General features: G+C 42.1%; 1 protein-coding gene across 1 annotated transcript; it reads left to right on the forward strand.

Annotated features, from left to right (window-relative positions):
* Positions 1–4,059: 4,059 nt before the first annotated feature.
* NHLH2 (nescient helix-loop-helix 2) lies at positions 4,060–18,732 on the forward strand. The gene is made up of 2 exons (XM_029578960.1): positions 4,060–4,910; positions 17,296–18,732. The coding sequence occupies exon 2, from the start codon at positions 17,320–17,322 to the stop codon at positions 17,683–17,685; it is 366 nt and encodes a 121-aa protein (XP_029434820.1). The 5' UTR covers positions 4,060–4,910; positions 17,296–17,319; the 3' UTR covers positions 17,686–18,732.
* Positions 18,733–19,733: the final 1,001 nt, after the last annotated feature.

Genomic DNA, 19,733 nt, shown 5'->3' on the forward strand with positions numbered 1-19,733 from the left:
GGGAGCGCTGTGCTGGATCCATTGCCACAGGTGGGAGGGAGCATGTGCTGGATCCATTGCCACAGGTGGGAGGGAGCGCTGTGCTGGATCCATTGCCACAGGTGGGAGGGAGCGCTGTGCTGGATCCATTGTCTCAGGTGGGAGGGAGCATGTGCTGGATCCATTGTCACAGGTGGGAGGGAGCGCTGTGCTGGATCCATTGTCACAGGTGGGAGGGAGCGCTGTGCTGGATCCATTGTCACAGGTGGGAGGGAGCGCTGTGCTGGATACATTGCCACAGGTGGGAGGGAGCGCTGTGCTGGATACATTGTCACAGGTGGGAGGGAGCGCTGTGCTGGATCCATTGTCACAGATGGGAGGGAGCGCTGTGCTGGATCCATTGTCACAGGTGGGAGGGAGCGCTGTGCTGGATACATTGCCACAGGTGGGAGGGAGCGCTGTGCTGGATACATTGCCACAGGTGGGAGGGAGCGCTGTGCTGGATCCATTGCCACAGGTGGGAGGGAGCGCTGTGCTGGATACATTGTCACAGGTGAGAGGGAGCGCTGTGCTGAATCCATTGTCACAGGTGGGAGGGAGCGCTGTGCTGGATACATTGTCACAGGTGGGAGGGAGCGCTGTGCTGGATCCATTGTCACAGCTGGGAGGGAGCGCTGTGCTGGATCCATTGTCACAGGTGGGAGGGAGCGCTGTGCTGGATCCATTGCCACAGGTGGGAGGGAGCGCTGTGCTGGAGCTGCCGCCAATAGTTAAATTGGGGGGGGGGGGGGGGGGGTAGGGAGGGAGTGAATGACCAAAGGTTCTCCTAGATAGGCTTGTATTGGCCCTGCTTGTACCATGTGCAATATTACATGTATGAACTGCTTCATCAGTAAAGTTATGTTGGAATACGGTCTTTGTGTGCCGCTTGGTTAGTTGGCACTCCCTAATGCAACAGATAGCTAACAGCTAGGGTCGGGAGGTAATCCTCTCCTTCTCTGGAGAATGCTGTAGATCTGGAACTGAAAATGCCCCAACTGCCCGTTTTCTCTTGCATAGCCTCTAATGCATCAGCAGAGCTCTTGCAGTAGAATGGGCTTCATTTCCACCTCTAACCACTGAAGGGAAATCCCCTACACCTGCAGGCCATTTCGGCCTCTAACCTTTTATGAAACCAGTAATCTCTCCCTTCCCCACCCACCTTTTCCTCACAATACATAATTGTTTAATTATTTCTGTCACTCTAGTTAACTAATTTTACCCACCTCGAGGAAAATAACTGTCTATGGCTCTGTGTTTGATTAACAGCAGTAGGGCAGGTGCAGTTGGATTCAAATGTTCAGGCCTCCTGGTCCAATTGCATATTTCAATGAATCTCTAAGTGAGTAAAAACTGACACAACCTCTACATGGTATAAAGTTAAACATTAATAATCCCCCCAAAAAAGGTGAAAGGAAATTACCAAAATTCAAACCCACATAAAGAACTTTTATATATTTATTTCTGATTTTAATAGACTGAAAATGAAATAGTGAATATGATATGTACAAAAGTTTGGACGTCCTTCCAGTTGATTCATTATTATTTTTTTTAAATTGTTAATAAGGCCCAAACAATTGATTGACCCATTAAGCTTTTAGTTAGTCAGGTGAAGACAATTCCATGGCTGAACAATTACTCTGATCCTTCCAGCCTCTCAGGTTGTGATTGTTGTTCTGTCTACTTTCAACAACCATGAGCTCCTCTGACCAACTATCTGAACATTTGAAAAGGAAGATACTGGAATTCACTTTTTACAAAGCAAGGAAAGGCTATAAAAAATCTCTAAATGCTTCCAAACAGAAATTTCAACTGTCAGAAACATTATTAAGAAATTTAAAGTACAGTATCTTATGTGGTGGTGGCAAAACAATTCAAATTTTGTTTCATCAGTCGAAAGCACTTGGATCCTAAAAGTTTCAGGCATATCAAGATTATGTTTTGCATACATTAGAAGATAACATTTATTATTAGGTCATAGTAAAGACTTCCTTCTGACAACTCTCCCATGCAGATCATTGTTATGTAAGCAACACTGTATTGTGCACCTATGGACAACTACTCCAGTGTCAGCTAAACTTTTCAGCAGGTCATTTACAGTGGGTTCTGTTTTACAGATCTGATTAATTTTAGGGCAGTTCTATCTGAAATTTGTCTTGGTCTTCCAGAACTTGCATTGTCCTCAACAGTTCCATGAAATCTCTATTTCTTAACAATATTTCTGACAGTTGAAATTGCTAGCTTGAAAGCATTTAGATATTTTTTATATAGCCTTCTCCTGATTTGGAAAAGTAAATTTTTTTCATTTTCAAATGTTCAGATAGCTGCTGCTTAGAGGAGCCCCTGGTTGTTGAAAGTAGACAGGAGAACAATCACAATCTGAGAGATTAGAAGGATAATTTTTCAACACTGGAATTGTCTTCACCTGACTACTTGAAGGCCTAACGGTTCAATCAATCAGCAAATAAATACTAATTTTGCATTGAAAATTGTAGAAAGATGGTGTGCTTAACTTTGTGTCATGCAGAGATTGTATCAGTTTCTATTTATTTAGAGATTCGTTGAAACATACAATTTGACTTGGAGTGCCTAAACGTTTGCATGCAACTGGCTACACAACCAGTACCATTTTGAAGTATGGCACCGGTGGGACAGGAGTGACTAGGGATTGCTTCTGCCCTCTTTGCACCAGGGGACTCCTTGTGGAGTGAGCTGGAGAGTCCTGGGGAGATGCAGGGGGATGGGGCCATTGGGGGAGGGGGAGTTGTTGGAAAGACTGGTTGGGGACAGGGTTTTGAGGCTGGGGAGGGAATTATAAGCTGGGAAAGGTGGATTTGGAGACCACGGGTGCTAGCAGAAATAATGATGTAAGGAAAGAGGAAAAAACAACATGTGACCCCAGGGCTTTCAGCAGCAGGGACATTCATTCGGGCCTTGAAGTTACCATAGCATGTTGCTGCTCATTCTGGATTTTTGTTTTAATGGTTTTAGAGTGCATTAAGATGGAAAAAAAAAAAAAAAGAAACAACACAAAACAAACCCAAAAAGAAACTAAAAAAGAAATAAATAGAAATAGATACAACAAAATGAAACTGATAATGAACTGTAAATGCAGACCTGCACACCTGTATTCCCTGCCACAGCCTCTGGATTTGTGGGTCCAGAGGACTGTGAAGACCAGCGGAGTGGCAGATTCCTATTTAATTGACTTCAACTGTTGTTTCTTTCTGTATAAGATACACTGAAAACAAAGGTCTGTTTTAGTTTTCAGAACTTATTTTCCCCAACTCTCAGACATCTCCTTAGAGTTTCTTCATGTGTTGCTTTGTTTCTATGCTCCCTTGGCTCAGGGGTTGTGGCACAACCCCATATAATGTAGGCTGTGCTCTCCTTGCCCCTCACTGCTTTCCATTTTCAGCTTCACCAAGACAAGTCAAAAAGGCATTTCTATAACATGGATAATTCGGGCTAAAATTGCTCAGAGCTCTAACCGGCGAGTTTATTTCATTGTTTTTTCCTGTGATAATAACCCACCCACACCTGTCCTCTGAAATATGAAATACTGCAGCGAAGCAAAAAAAAAACAACAAACAACCCTATCAAAGTGCAATAATTAATTATTACTCCAGTAAGAAAATACCAATGACTAAACTCTGTCTACCATTAAAAGGAAGCAGCACGGTGGGGTTTTATAGAGCCGGTGATGTGATGTGATGGAGCCTGCTCCCTGGCTCTTCTGCCGTGTCCTGATTTTATTCTTCAGGCTGCCTATATTGGGGGGGGGGGGGGGGGGGAGCTGCCACGGATCCACTCTCCCCTTGCACTCATCCGATCTGCAGCAATGTCTGAGGGCCGTGCAGCACCTCCCCCCCCCCCCCCCCCGACAGATGTCAGCTCCAATTAAGCAGCTCCTGATGGGCTCTGCCATCCAATCGGAATTCCCATCAAAGATCAATTCCATTAAATTCCAGCCTTCAAGGCCCCGCCAGCCCCACCCCCTTTATCTCGTACACCATCTCCAGGCTCCCTCCATTGGCACCCAGGGAGCCGGGATCCAAGCCTTTCCGTCTGGCTGTCCCTCCCACCCTCAGTCATTCCCTGCCACCGCCGAGCACTTTCCCCACTTTCCAGCAGCATCTCGGGCACCGGCACGCAGGAGCCGAGGCGGTCCAGGTACCATCGAGGGGGAAGGAAAGTCAGCCGGCCGAGGAGCCTGCTTGTGAAGGGGAAGCAAGACAGGGGGGGGAAACGGGCTCCCCCCCGAGCTCTTCTGCACCGGGGGGGGGAAGGAGCGGAATCCGCTGGAACAAAGCGTTATCTGCGCGATCCCTGCTCTGATCTTATCGGCTCCGCGCCTCATTGTCTTCGCCTGGGCCCGGGGCGCGAAAGGAACCACCCCCGAGACATCGCGCGCCCCCGGCCCGAGCAGCTCCCGCCGCGCTGAGACAAGAGGTGGACGGAACCGGTCCCTTCACGCGGGCTTTGGACTTCTCGCCGCATCTCCGGGGTGATCGGGTGCCGCCCCTTTAAAGAGAGCTTTTAAATACTGATAAGGACAGAGGCAAATCAAGCAACTCACTCCTCAGCTGCAACTTTCCGGGAAGAAAAGATCGCTGAATTCTATACCAAGGGGAGCGCAATTTTACGCGTACTTTTTAGTAAACGGACAGAAAAAAAAACCACCCCGTTCAGATACAATCTTCCTCTCCTTTTAAGAAGGAATGACACTGTCACCTCATCACATAAACCAGAGCACACGTGCTTCTTTTTGAACAGATATATATACAATTTCTTAAACTTGGGGCGTATTTTTCTCTTACCTTTTGGAGTTTTATTTTAAGGGACAGAATCTTGTGAAAAAAAAAAAGATTAGCCGAAAAGATTTAAAACAGGTAAGTTTCCTCCCCTCTCCTTCAAGATAGCTAGATTCATATTGCATAGCTCGATATATTTTTGGCTAGGTTTCTCAAAAGCAGAATTATTGACACGATTGGAATCCTTATTAATTAGGAATCCCAACTAGGGTGCAAGTTACCGTTGAAGTTCAACACAGGCGAATAGAAAAAAAAGATTGGAAGCATGCATGCAAGTTTAGCTGGAAAGAGAAATATTACTAAAACGAATAATTTTCCGTTTGTGCTTGGTGTGCTAATGATTTCGGTTGTACAAACTACGTTTTCAGCTGTACCTTATTTTTGCTGGTGAACTATGACTCACACTTTATGATTTTAAAAGTAAATAATCGTTCTTAACAAAAACAGATGCCTTATGTCACATAATTTTTTTTCAAGACAAATATTCACGTTACTTAAACTGATCTCAGAAAAAAAATGCAAAGCAAACAAAAGTCTTAAGCCATAATAATAACTAGAAACTAGCTAAAATATTTTAAACATAGTGTACTGACTGTTTTAAGTGACGCCATACGCTGTTTGTAAACTCAAACAGCCAACTTGTTTGCACTAAGACGACGAAGTGCAAACTTTATATTTTATCAAACTTTGCCAGCTCCAAAATGTCATTTCGTTGATTCCCCCGGCCTCTTTCCCCACGCCCCACCTTTTTCTGTCCAAGGTTATTCCTTGGATGCTCGATCCATTGTTTTATTACATGTTGACACGGCCAGAGGAGTTCCTGAATGCTATTGCTGTCTGCATGACAGATGGTGCTCTGTGAAGGCTGCAACAAGATATGATTCAATTTTCTCTTCCAACACAACTCCATTTTTGCTACTTTTTTTTTTTTTTTGCAAGAGTACAAACCGATTAAAAACAGAAAAACAAATTGGGAGCTCGCCATTATAAAATCTTGAAGCAGAATGATCGTAAGCGATAAATTATGCTAATTGTATGCACGCCCAATTTGCATAATAAAGTAGCCCCCCTGCCAACCTTGGTACAAAGGCAGTAACTTCTTTTATTAAATTCCAGAATAGAACAATGTAAGATTGAGCTTTCACTATTATTGTTATTTTCACCTTTCTGCTCGGGCCTGTTCCTTGCCAATGGCCTTTGTGCCTTTATTCGATATCGGAATAAAGGAGAACTTTCAGCAGAATTCGGTTTGGTTTTATGGAGTCGTGCATTTTTTTTTTTTTTGCTTGTTTTAGTATTTTATGTTTGAATTTTCTTTTTAAGGCTTACAAATCAAACCAAAAGAAGAGATCCAACGACAAAAACGCAGTAACTACATTTGTTAGAAATGATTTTCAGAATTGCAAGATGAATGTATCTTTTGCTTCTGTGGCATGAACTGCCCCGTTTTTATTTCAAGGTGCCTGTAGCAATATTTAGCTGGCAGATCCGGTTAGGAATCTACTAATGGCACAATTTTATTTTACTTCCCCTCTGGTTAAAAAGAATGAAAGTTGAAATAATTACACTACAGTGTAACTAACCTACAAACATATATATATATATATATATATCTATATTTATGTATAGAAGGGTTGGGAGAGGCTAGGTGTTGTGATAACAATGGCAGATTCTTCTAGGAATTGGCACATCTGTCCCTCTTTGTGATGATGTCTTTGTTTTAAGCCCACACTGGACAGCAGATCTTCCTGGGTAGCTTTCCTAGCAGCCTTCTTTCTATTTTCCTCTGAAACACTGTTCTGTATAATAATAATAATGATTTATTATTATTATTATTATTATTATTATTCCAATTCATTCTCGGTTTCATATTTTATTATATCAGAGACAAATCCAGCGTTCTCTTTTCCCCTAACATTACAGGGGCCTGATCCCTGTAGCAGATGCTATGGGACTTTTATCTGGGAGGTTCTGCGTTCACCAAAATAAATAAATACAGGAGCACCCAAGGAAATGGCTGCCTAGTCTCAGAGCTCCTGTGTCTTGAAGTGGATCTTTCTATGAAATATTATAACAAAAGAGTGTAGTCAATGAAATGTATTAAAAACAGCTAAAGCAGAGATCCAGGAGCCTGGAAAACCTCGAACAAGAAGAAGAAGAACAACAACAACAAAGAGAGAGAGAGAGAGAGAGAAGCTAAAATGTAATCTTTGAACTGCTGAAAAATCAAGTAAGAGAGGCCACACAAAGAAGCAGCAGGAAGAGGCATCCGGCTAAATATCTACCACCTCGTGCTGGCATGGTGGAGGTGATTACAAAGATATTTAATATTATCTGACCTCACTTCCTAAATACCCAAAAAGTTTGGTGGCAGAAAGCAATCCATGTTTTTTTCCCCTTGAAAACTTTTACTATTTTCTGAAAATAGCAATCTGCAAGTGATCCCTGCAGGAGATTTGATTCAAAGGCTGTGTGACTAATGTTTGTTACCAGAAATATACTTCATATTCTTTTTTCCTATACTTTACCGCCCAGTGGCCTACAATGATGCAGAAAGTACCTTAAGCCCTGCCATACAAATAGGTGAATTTTCAAAGGAGTTATGCGCCTAAATGCAATTTTCAAAAGCCCACTCAGTCCAATAAAGTGCATTTATGCATGTAAAACCCAGCTTTACATGTGTAAATGCCTTTTAAAATCAGGCCCTAAGGGTTTGTTTGGGGTTTTTTTTTTGTTTGTTTGTTAAATCGGATGGTATTTGGATAAGGAGGCTCGGACCAGAGACGGGGGAAATGCGGAAGCAGCAGGAAGGTTAAGGTGAACGCTGTGAGAGCCGAGCTGCTGGACTGAAACTTCTGAAGAGGCCGAAAGGACCTCCTGGACTTTTATTTTGCTTTCAGGGCAGTGAAAAGGCACTGTTTCCCCAAAGATCCCCGTTCGGCACCCCCAGCTGTAAATTGCGTGCGTGAAAGCCCCTGGCGGCCTGCAGAGGCGGGAAGGGAGCCAGCTGAGGCTGCGCAGAAAGCTCATCTGCACCTAAACATTCAATTGCTTTTCTGGTTCAAAAAAGCAAACAAACTTTTCTGATTACAATGTAGAAAAAAAGAACTTGCCCTCAGATATTTTTTGTTATCCCAGCATTTTTTCTATTGTGAAAAAAGGGTTTTTTTTTCTTATCTCTTCCCTTCTTTTGTAGAATTCTGTGATTTTAAGATGAAAAGCAAGTACCGCTAGTTAAATATTGTGAGGGAACAAATTACTAGCTATAGTACTAAAATCAACTGTAGTCCTATTCAATTATTAGCATAGCCTAAGTAAAACGTGCTATTTAATACAGCAGGGAAGGAACTTCCTTCTGTTGACTCAGTGCAGCACTGAATTATTTAAGGACAGGAAAAGTTGAGTCTTTAAGCGTCACTGAAAGTATGATCTAGAAATGAGTAAGAAAACTAAATGTACTTTCAGGCGGACAGAGCTGCTAGAGAATTACAAAATCAGAGTCAAATATGACTGAGAGGCATCTAAAAAAAAAAAAAAAGGGAATGAGAGCAGTGTCCCACGAGATACAGATGTTGCAGTGAGCACAGCTGACAGCGGTGCACGCAGGATGGAAGTGAAACGAGCAGGGTCAGGCGATGGAGCTGAGAGCCCTGAAAGGGACCGTTTTAACCCCTCCCCCCCCCCCGGGAAAAAAAATTACTGTGCTGGGATGATTTGGAAATTAGGCAGCGTCATTGGAAATATTTGAATTTGGGGGTTCCTGAGGAGAAAGAAGGACACGTCTACTCTGGTCCCTAATGGGCAATGAAAGAACAAACTGGGGCGAGAGGACAAAACATTCAGGAGAGAAGGGGCTAGTGGAAATAGGCCAGGAGTGAGGACTGCCTGCTTGCATGACTTTGATGAAAAAAAAATCAAGAACTCATGGCTACCAGAGAAGAAGAAAAAAGGAAGCGGGGGCAGATGCACGTGGGCTGTCCCGTTTTGCTTTAATTTTCCGTACGAAGGGCAGAATTCTTCCTTCACCGCTACTGAAGAGGGAGGTCGGGCCGTCCAACGAGGAAACCCCCCCCCCCCCCAGGATCAAGGGCGGAAGATCAAGCAGCCCGGAGCGATCGCACTCCTTCCGCAGAGCCAGGGAGGGTGGAAGCTGCGTCTGACACCAGGGAAGAGCTGCATATTGACTCCTCCAGAAAAGATCTCACCTTAATAGCCACAGAAGGAGTGTGCATTTATTCTTTCTCTTTTATTAGGTTTGTTTGTTTTTAATCTGTTTTTATTTCTTTCATTTCTTTTGTAGTTTTTTCATTTTTTAAATTTCATTTTTATGTAGGATAAGGTATACATAGGGACCTTCTTTTTGTTTTTATTTTAGTTTGCCTGGGGATTTCAACGATAGAACAAAAAATAAATAAACCAGAGGAAGAATGGCTTTTCCTCTGATTTTTCTCCTGTGTGTTATATCAAAGTCATTTTCCCACTGACTTTTTTTGTTCTAACACTGATATTCCTAGGCAAAATAAAATAAAAACTGAAAACGAAGGTCCCTAGATATATTATATATAAGACTGTAGGAGGAGATCTAAAGAAAGATATTTGACAATGTGTTTGCCATGTTTCCATAAGATCATTTAAGTTATTTGTGCTGTTGGAGATGTTTGCATTGTGACCTTTGATTAGTCCTGGCCAGGTGCGCTCCTAGCTGTGGGAAACCTTAGGACTGGACCAATGATTGGGGCTTTTAAAGGGGGATGTGGGAGCTAAGAATGGGAAGGTTTATGGAAGGCTGGGCACAGATATTAGTTCTGGTAACAGTTTATCTAGCATTGCATTCTTTAGGTAATATTGAGAAAACAGATAAAGGCAGCATTCCGTGTAACTCTCTTACAGTGAAGGAAAGAGAAGTGATTCTGTCCAAGCTGAATTTTGATTGGTCAAATGATTAATCTTGGGGTGATTATATGGAATGGATTAGAACTGAAATCCCCAATTAAAAAGAACACAAATTTTACAGCTTTCCCCCAACAAAAGGCCATGATTGCTAACCTTCAAGAAACCCACCTAAATGAGAAAAAAAACATTCAAAACTTAAAAGAGAATGGATGGACAGTTGCTATTCTGTTTCCTCAGAGACCAAAAGGGCAGGCTTAGCCATCCTCTTTCACAAATAGGTTCCTTTGGAAGTTGGAAAGGTCATTAAAGATTCCTCTGGGAGATATATTATTGTAATTGAGAAAATATTTGAAAAAAAAAGAAAGAGTTGATATTGTGTAATGTTCATGCCCCTAACACTTATGATCACATTCTTCTACTTTATTTAAACAAATAGCTTGTTAAGGCTGTAATACTATTGGTGATCAGAGGAGAAGCTGACCAGGCAATGGATAGATCAAGCCAGTAGGGTGGAAAATAATAATAAGGATATTGGGAGAATTTACAATTGACATGTTCAATTGGCATGTCAAAAGCACACATGATGCAATCTAGAACAGATATTTTTGTTTCTGCAATTGTATTTTCTAGAATTAGTAATGTTGAAATTGGCCCATTAGCTATTTCTGATCATACTCCTGTATGGATAGATATGTCAAGCAGAGATGGTAAGAACTAAAAAAAATGATATTTTTATCACTAAATGGAAAGTTTGCACACTTTAATGCCACCTATTCTACAGATCCTGCCTTGTTCTGGGAAGGGGTAATGCAAGGTGAAATGATTGCCTTTATTGCTAGATAAAAATAAAAAAGATATTAATACAAAGATTTTGGACTTGGAAATACAATTGCATTAGACTAAATGTATCTTAGTGAATAACCCTTCTAATGACCACAATGAATAATATCTGACAATTCAAACTACTCAACTCTTTATTGCAGTAGAAATCTCAGTTTTAATTGTTATAAGCATAAACTTGGTAACAAATCTGATAGATTATTAAGCCTGATTGATGGTTCAAATACAAATTAGATACAGCACATAAAAATTTAAGCTAATGATGGGATACTGCATTGCTGCAATAAAGATACGTGGTGTGCTATGTGATTTTTACCAGAAATTACACTCATCAGAATTGAAAGGCAGAACATCCAGAAAACAATTATGGAGAGAAAATGTAAACACATTACGGAGACACAATTAGAAAACTTAAACTCTCCCTCTACAATGCACGAAATACAATTAACAGTAGTGAACTATAAAAAACTTTAAAGCCCCAGGTCCACTGGTTTAAGTACTGAATGTTATAACATTTTAGGTGAGATTATAATACCTTCTCATAGAGATACTTTTGCTAGGGCAGTATCAATTGGCAGGCTACCCTTTTGTCTAATAAAACTTGGATTACACTAATTCCAAAAACAGATCCTGAGCAGCCAAACTCTTATCTCCCAATTGTTCTTCTCTATCAGGATGTTAATTTATATGCAACAATTATTTCAAATAGATTTTATCAATTTATTCCTTCATTTATATCTGAAAATCAGGAAAGTTTTCACAGACAACTGAATCCTCCCTGATCAGTAAAGATGCCGAAAAGACTTTTGATAGTCTCATGGAGGTATTTGATGTATACTCCGGACTGATCTAGTATAAAAATCCAAGTTATAATAATCCCAAAACTGCAATTTTAGCAAATGGTCTGCTATCTGAAGAGTTCTCCATATCTAGAAGAACAAGTCAAGGTAGCCCACGCTCTGCTCGTTTTTTGGTTTTTTTAACTTTAGAGCCCTTGCTTACTTCATCTGATTTTCAGGGTAGTTCGGTTGATAAAGAGGCGATCAAATTAACTCTCTTCACAGATGATATTCTAGTTATGATATTTATTCCCAACTCTGAAACTTCTCTACAATTGATTATTATATTCATGGAGAATTTTAGCCCATTTTCTAGTTTTAAAGTAAGCATAGAAAAATCAATAGTTTTCAATCCAGTTGGGACACTGAAGGAAAGATGAGTGGTTCTTTTTTTTATTTCACTGGGCTACAGGACATACTAAATATTTTGGGGTTAACATTTCAACTGATTCGGGATCAATTTATGGCCTCAATATTTTTTCTACTGTTAAGAGCCTGGAAAAACTTTGAATAAGTTAGCAAAACCTTTTGGTATCACTCATAGGAAGAATACAGTTAATTCACATGGTGTTATTACCCATATACCTTATATGATGCATGATTGAGGTGCAAACTATTAATAAAGATATAAGGCTGATATGCTAAAGTGGGTTTACAAATAGAAAATCACATGCATAATGGCATTTGCATATTTTAATGTGCATTATTTTGTGCATGGGAACATAAATGGAAAACTTATGCAAGGTTGTTAATCAGCTGAAGGATCATGCAAATCAACTTGTGGCTTTCACACAGTTAACGTTTGTTCAGAAAATTGTGCAAATCAGAGATTTTCTGCAAAATTGAACTACACCTCAGGGAGGCATAGTTAATTTTTTATGCAATAAAGTCCTCAAATGTGCACAAACTTTACCATAAAAGAATATTAAAAAAATCCAGTTTGCATATCATGCTAATGAGCCATTATCGTGAGAAAATTATTTCATGTAACAGCCCATTTCTGCAAACTGCAATGTGGCTTAGTATATTGGCCTCTATATTCATTTGGCAGGGAAAAATCCAGATTTACAAATAATACTTTAACATTGCCGTATAGAGAGGGAGACCTAACTGTTCCATATATCAGAGAATATAACACAGCATGATATAACTCAGATTGGATTTGGGAAGGAGAAGATTAGTGGTTAGAGAAGTAAGCTGTGAACCAGGGATGTCAAATTTTAAATTCTTAATAATACCCGCGATAAGAAAAGGGGGCATGTTTAGGGAAATTTTAGAATTACCACACCATGCAATAACATAACTGCTTTGCATCAGTAATAATCCTTATTTTTCACTGAGAGACAGCGAGAGACTATCTAAAAGGCCCTCATATGTTCTCTCACCCTAGCTTGATGGACTCTACAACAGGGTACCATCAAGCTAAGGTGAGATAACTTTGTACAAAATTTCATCTTTGTGAGACTTTCTGCACTCCAAATGACGTCAAACCTTCACCAAGTTGTACTGTGCTGTTCATACGTCTCAGTCTACATGAGAAACTGGCCCCTCTCTCTCTCTCTCTCTCTCTTCTCCCCCCCCCCCTCCTGATGCCAGTAATAGCAGAAGCTATTCCCTAACAAGCAAATTTTAAAAGGCCGCTGCACATAAAAAATGGGGGTTGCACAGGCCACGTGCATTTTACAAAAGGCACAGTTACACGCATAACCCCTGTAATGTGTGGGGGTGGCCGGGACAGTGCTATTCCATGCTGTCCTAGGGAAGCACATGCTGGCCGGCTGCTGGCATGTGGAAATTCCAGAGGAGCAGTAAGTAGTAAAATAAAAAATTTGGGGTTAGTTAGTTTAGGAGGAGGAGAGGGGAAGAGGGAGGAAGGGTAGGGTTAGGGATAGGAAAGTTCCCTACCAGTCTGCTCCTTAATTGGAGTGGACTGGGAGAGAACTGGGGGAGGCCCGATTGTGTCACCATGCATAGCTCATAAAATCCTCCCCCCCCTGCGTGCACAACTCATGGGCCGCCCGCACATGCATGCATGGATTTTAAAATCTGGCACGCACATGGACTTCTCTAAGGGGTAGATTTTAAAAAGTGTGCATGCATATGCGCATGGTTCCCAGCGCGTGCACATGGACATGCATATTTTATAACATGCGCGCGCATGTTATAAAATCCATGGGCCGCGCGGACCATGCACGCCGGACTGGGAGGGAACTTCGCTACCCTCCACCTAACCTTCCTACCCTTTCCCCTGTCCACTCTGACCCCAACCCCCTACCTAAGTAAAATAATTTTTTACATTTTTTTACTTACTGCTCCATTGGAGCAGAAGCAACTTGTGCGCACTGGCCAACTGCTAGTGTGTGCTTCCCTGGGACAGACCTCTATCATATCCCCCCTCAGCCGTCTCTTCTCCAAGCTGAACAGCCCTAACCTCTTCAGCCTTTCCTCACAGGGGAGCTGTTCCATCCTCTTTATCATTTTGGTTGCCCTTCTCTGTACCTTCTCCATTGCAATTATATCTTTTTTGAGATGCGGCGACCAGAATTGTACACAGTATTCAAGGTGCAGTCTCACCATGGAGCGATACAGAGGCATTATGACATTTTCCGTTTTATTCACCATTCCCTTTCTAATAATTCCCAACATTCTGTTTGCTTTTTTGACTGCCGCAGCACACTGTACCGATGATTTCAATGTATTATCCACTATGATGCTTAGATCTCTTTCCTGGGTGGTAACTTCTGGTATGGAACCTAACATCATGTAACTACAGCAAGGGTTATTTTTCCCTATGTGCATCACCTTGCACTTGTCCACATTAAATTTCATTTGCTATTTGGATGCCCAATTTTCCAGTCTCACAAGGTCCTCCTGCAGTTTATCACAATCTGCTTGTGATTTAACTACTCTGAATAATAATAATAATAATACCAACCAAGAGTAAGTCCTCTGTCTCTAAGTACTGCTTTTCATGCTAAATCAAAATATTTTCCAGATCTAATAAAGTAAAATCTATTTGTTAAGTTGGTCAGATCATTATGGTCTTGGTCTACAGAAGGGTTTCCCAAACCTGTCCTGGGGACACCACAGTTGGGTTTTCTGGATATCTGTGATGAATATACGATAAATTTGCATATCATGGAGACTCAGTATATGCAACTGTATCTCATGCATATTCATTATGGATATCCTGAAAACCCAACTGGCTGTGGTGTTCCCAGGTCAGGTTTGGAAAGACCTAGTCTACAGCATGGAAAATGCTAGGACTATTCTCTAACTATTCCATTTTCCTATCCCCCTGCAGGGTAATGCTGAATTTGAGCCACGTCTTTCCAACAAAATCTTTAGTAAATGAAAAAATGTGGATTGATATTAGCAAAAGGATTTTTCTGTGCCTATGGGCAAATAATTTGCACATTCCAAGACTTGAAGATTACATTTAGTTTAGAGAATTGTGAATTTTTTATTTTTTTTTTGCCTTTCTACTACATACACATTATTTCAAGCACCAAAAGCAGATATAGCCAATTCTAAAGTTGAAATGATATGGATATTCAGATCCATTGCAATTGGCTGTGTACTAAGGGCATGATTTGTTTTAACTCTCTGCATTGGTGCAATGTTCAAAGAGGGAGTTATGTGCACACTTTCACTTTGAAAATGACCTAGGAAGACTAACCTGCTCACATTTACACCTGCTAATTTGTGTGCAGGGGCGGATTGGCCTATCGGGGGATCGGGCATCCCCCAATGGGCTGATCGCTCCAGTCACGTGGTCTGCCATGCGTGGCCGTGACAGAGCCGCGCTCGGCAGACCACGTGATGTGTCCGGGCCAGCCTGGGTGGTGAGTACCCGGGCCGGTCCGACATCGTGAATCTGCCGCTATTTGTGTGGGTTGTTTTCCTGAGGAAAAAATACATACATGCTTCTGAAATTTCATGCTCTATTTGTCAAGAAATTAAACAAAGCAAAGTGGCCCTGCCACCAGTGTCCCTGACCCTCACTTACCTCTTTTGTGGGGGTCTTGGCAGTAGAAAGAGACAAGTACCATCCCCACCTGCTCCTGCCCCACCACATCTATTTAAAAATGACCACTCAGTTCTGAGACCAGTGCCAAGGTGATATCAGCGCTGGCTGGTGCCATTTATTTGTATGTCCGTACAAGAAGATAGCCTTGGCCAGCCCCTTGACATCGGTCTCGGGGCTGGGCGCCATTTATAAATGGACGTGGTGGGGTAGAAATAAGTGGGGATCACTCCTTCTCTTTTCTCTTGCCACAACCACCATGGAAGGGGTAAGTAGGGGCCAGGGAGATAGGGGGGGGGGGGGGGGGGGGCTCAGAAGGGCCAAGGGAGGCCCTGGCTGGGCATCTTACCAAGGGTGGAGGGTTTGGGAACACCCCAGAAAGCCCTGGGAAGTGGCTGTGGAGGTACAAGGAGGCCTCATGGCTGCTTTTTTTTGTTTAGTTTGGGGTGGGGAAAATTTTACTTTGGTTCGCCAAACAAACCAAACCAAAATAAACATTAAAACAAATTGAAAAATGGGAAGACAAAAGTCCCTGAAATAAAAACTAACCACAACAAACAAAAAAAAAAATGTAATCTTCACATCCCTATATTATACATGAGTAAAGTGGACATTCATTAAATCAGTGCATTAGGAGTACTAGAGACTAACTCTGCTAAGGAGAAATATGTTAAGCTTTTCCTTTGGAAAAGTCTTCTAAAAACTAAAAAATGAATCATGTTCAAATGGCTCAATAGAAAGGCTCCCGATCAGACAATGTAAAGAAGGCAACTGCATCAGGTAGTGGTAATGCAATGCTTGTCTGGACCAGACAGCAAACAACCAAGTTGGGGGAAGACTTTAAATTTTTTAATTTTGGCAACCTTAATACTCCACCAACTGAAATCTGCAATATGATCTTTAACACTCATCCGGCAAAGAACAGAATAAGCTAAATCCTTAGACTTAAATAACCAGAGTTTTAGAGTAACAATAATATAATTTACAAGTTAGTTTTTATGTATTTGCGGTAAGGATTAGCACCGGTGTCAAGAGTGGTCAGTTTTGTGACCTGTCTGATATGTTGCTCTTGTTTCTTTTTTAAGGTAGAAGAGCGTGGAGAGGAGTGAGGGGAATATTTATTAACATTTATAGATATTACTTTACTGACAACTTCTGTGATATCTGAGATAGAACCTGAATAAGGGAGGGGATAGCATAATAATTGAGTTCAATTGCACGACTGCTACATATTCTATTTTAATTGTTATAGGAAGTGTCTTATGTATGTATGAACTTCTCATTGCAAGTTGATGTTATATTCAAATGCCAATGAAATAATTGTAGATAAATGCATGCTACTAATAATAATCAAACAATGATGCTGATGAAGATGAGTAGAATAATAATTATTATCCTCAATAACCCTGTTGTATTGTCGGTGCTGTGAATTTCTCTAGCCTCTCGGAAAAAGAGTGTATACATAAGACCATGAGAGATGCCATGCTGGGTCAGATCGATGGCATATCGAGCCCAGCATCCTGTCTCCAACAGTGGCCAGCCCTGGTCACTTGGAAGTACCCAGCAGATCCCAATAGGAAAGTCGATTCCCCATCTCTCACTCCCAGAAGTAAGAGGATGTAGACACCCAAGTCTGTCTGACTAATAATTATTTATGGACCAGAAATTTGTCTAAGCCTTTTTTGAAATTCAGCTATGCTGCTAGCCTTGATCACATTCTCTGGCAACAAATTCTATAGCTTAATTGTTAGTTTGCTCATAATAAGAATAACATTATCACTGTTAGTATCATTAGAATGATATTTCTGATTCTCTTCCTTTATGCACTGATGTTACCCACTTTCTCTCTCTCTTGTCCATTTAGTGACTTTCTGTGCACTGCCAGAAGATGATGCTGAGCCCGGACCAGGCTGACTCAGATCATCCCTCGGCTCAGTCGGACCCAGAATCACTGGCCAGTGACCTCAAGGTGGGCTGCGTGTCGGACCTGGAGGCAGGGGAGAGCCGGGGCCGGGCAGCACACCCACAGCAGCTGAGCCGGGAGGAGAAGCGCCGGCGGCGGAGGGCCACGGCCAAGTACCGCTCGGCCCACGCCACCCGCGAGCGGATCCGGGTGGAGGCCTTTAATGTGGCTTTTGCAGAACTCAGGAAGCTGCTGCCCACGTTACCCCCTGACAAGAAGCTGTCCAAGATCGAGATCCTGCGCCTGGCCATCTGCTACATCTCCTACCTGAACCACGTGCTGGATGTGTGAGGGGGGCCCCCTGGGGGGCCAGCCAGGGGCTTGTAATATATTCTGCTCTCTGGGAAGGGGCCAGATGGGTCAGGGGCATCCCATGCTTCTATTTCAAGAATGAATCCTCCTCCCTCCCTTCCATACAAAAGTCAAGTGGGATTCCAATTAATAGTGTGATATAGCTATTGGGTCAATAAGTTCTGAGGCAACTGGAAAAAATAGCATTATTATTAATTATTATTGATTTTATTATGTGGATAAAGGGAGTAGGGACTGTGTGAGAAATGCACACACCTTAAGGCTGTTTAATTAGCACTTATCTAAAAGGGAAACCAGAAATAGAAGAAACTGAAGAAATATGTTATTATTTATTTATTTTTAGCACTCCGTTATTTATTTATTTATCTATTTATCTATCTATCTATCTATTTATTTATTTATTTGATGGCACATAAAATTGTAAAAGAGGACAGGAACTCTGTGCCACAAATACATCGTGTGGGTTTTTAGCTCGATGTATTTAAACGGTAACCTGAGCCGACTTAGTTTGGTTGAATTATTGCCTTTATCATATTATTATTATTTGTTATTCCTGGGAGTGTGGCTTTTGTTATTAGAAAACGACCAGTCATTTTGGAAGTGACTGAGAGGCAGGGAAGGGAAATAGAAGAACTGATTATAATGATCGAAAAACAAGGTGCTGCCAGCCGACCAAAAGGATCGTACTGCGAAGGGGAACACTAGAGGGAAACGGTGCAGAGTATTTTGCGAGCGTTTCTCCAGGGCTGCGGAAGGAGGAACTGTTTGACTTTGCTGAAATTTAAGTGCGTGGAGGACAGTGGCAGATGCAAAGTGTCCCGTCTGGAGGGTTGGCAGGCTAAGTGCCCCCGCCCCTCCCCCCTGACCTTCAGCGTGTCCCCTGGGCGCAGTTACAAATGGCATTGTGCTTTGTATTATTTATTGAATATTGAAGGTGAAATGTCCACGTGTTTCCCAAGCATAATTCAGGTTTCTAAAAGGCAGCACTCCCATCTCTAAGGAAACATTGGATGTGAGCAAATACAAAACGGGAAATGTGTTTTTGTCATCTGTAGGAGAAACCAAATTCTAAGCAGAACTAGTCGGTGCATGGTTAGTGTGTGTGTGTGTGTGTGTGTATATTTATATACACACACACACACACACACACACATACAACTTGTATATATATATACGTGTGTAATATGGTAGAAACGTGCTATATGTCAAAGTGCTTAGCAAGTTTCTACCACATCCATATGTGCATACCTGGGATCATATTACTGTCCGCTGGGCACGACTTACGCTGCGTTTTTCTGAATAGTTTCAAGGAGTCCCCCCAATAAAAATGTTTCCAGAGGTCCAGCGCAATGGCCAAGAGGTTAGCCCTCTGCCGTACCAAGCAAGGCCATCCTGTCTTGTCTACGGATATATTGGTAGATCAATAGTCTTGGGTGGACCCTAGCTTCTTTTCCTGCACACGGGATCCCAGGACAGTGCTTCAGAAGCGTGTGTACAAGCTTGCTTCTTCTGCTTCCCACAGGGCCCAGGCGAGAGATTTATGAAGCTTTTTCTCCCAGTCTGCATCTCGGGAAGAAATCCTTGATAAATCAGGTCCAAAGGTCGCACAGAGAGCAAACGTCAGAGTAGAGACAGCAGATCCTGCTCTAAAAGCTTCCCAGTACTTTTATGTTATTAACTTGGGGGGGGGGGAGGGGGGGGTTAGGGGAGATTTGCATTCGCAGGAGGAAAGGCCCCCATGCATTTCTGGATTACTGGCGGGAGTTATCTCCCGTGCAGGGAGGGTTTAACACCCGAGAGGGGAGGGGTGCACTTGGTGCTGGGATATATTCGGAGATGAATTGATTCTGGGTGGGTGCTGCTGGTAGTTCAAACAATTTAGATCTTAATTTAGCAGCTTCAGACCTGGATCCGAGGCGGATGTCAGAAGATTTGCCACTCGGATTCTGTGCGTGTCGACAGGCACACATCCATGCAAGTCAGTCCGGAAAGCGGGGAGCAAACCGGAGACTTACTATATCCTGAAA

This window comes from Rhinatrema bivittatum, chromosome 15, assembly GCF_901001135.1.
Source record: "Rhinatrema bivittatum chromosome 15, aRhiBiv1.1, whole genome shotgun sequence".
Lineage (NCBI taxonomy): Eukaryota > Metazoa > Chordata > Amphibia > Gymnophiona > Rhinatrematidae > Rhinatrema > Rhinatrema bivittatum.

Bases quoted from the DNA above. Each gene is read 5' to 3' on its own strand.
- NHLH2 (XM_029578960.1), top strand. From the start codon at position 17,320: ATGATGCTGAGCCCGGACCAGGCTGACTCAGATCATCCCTCGGCTCAG.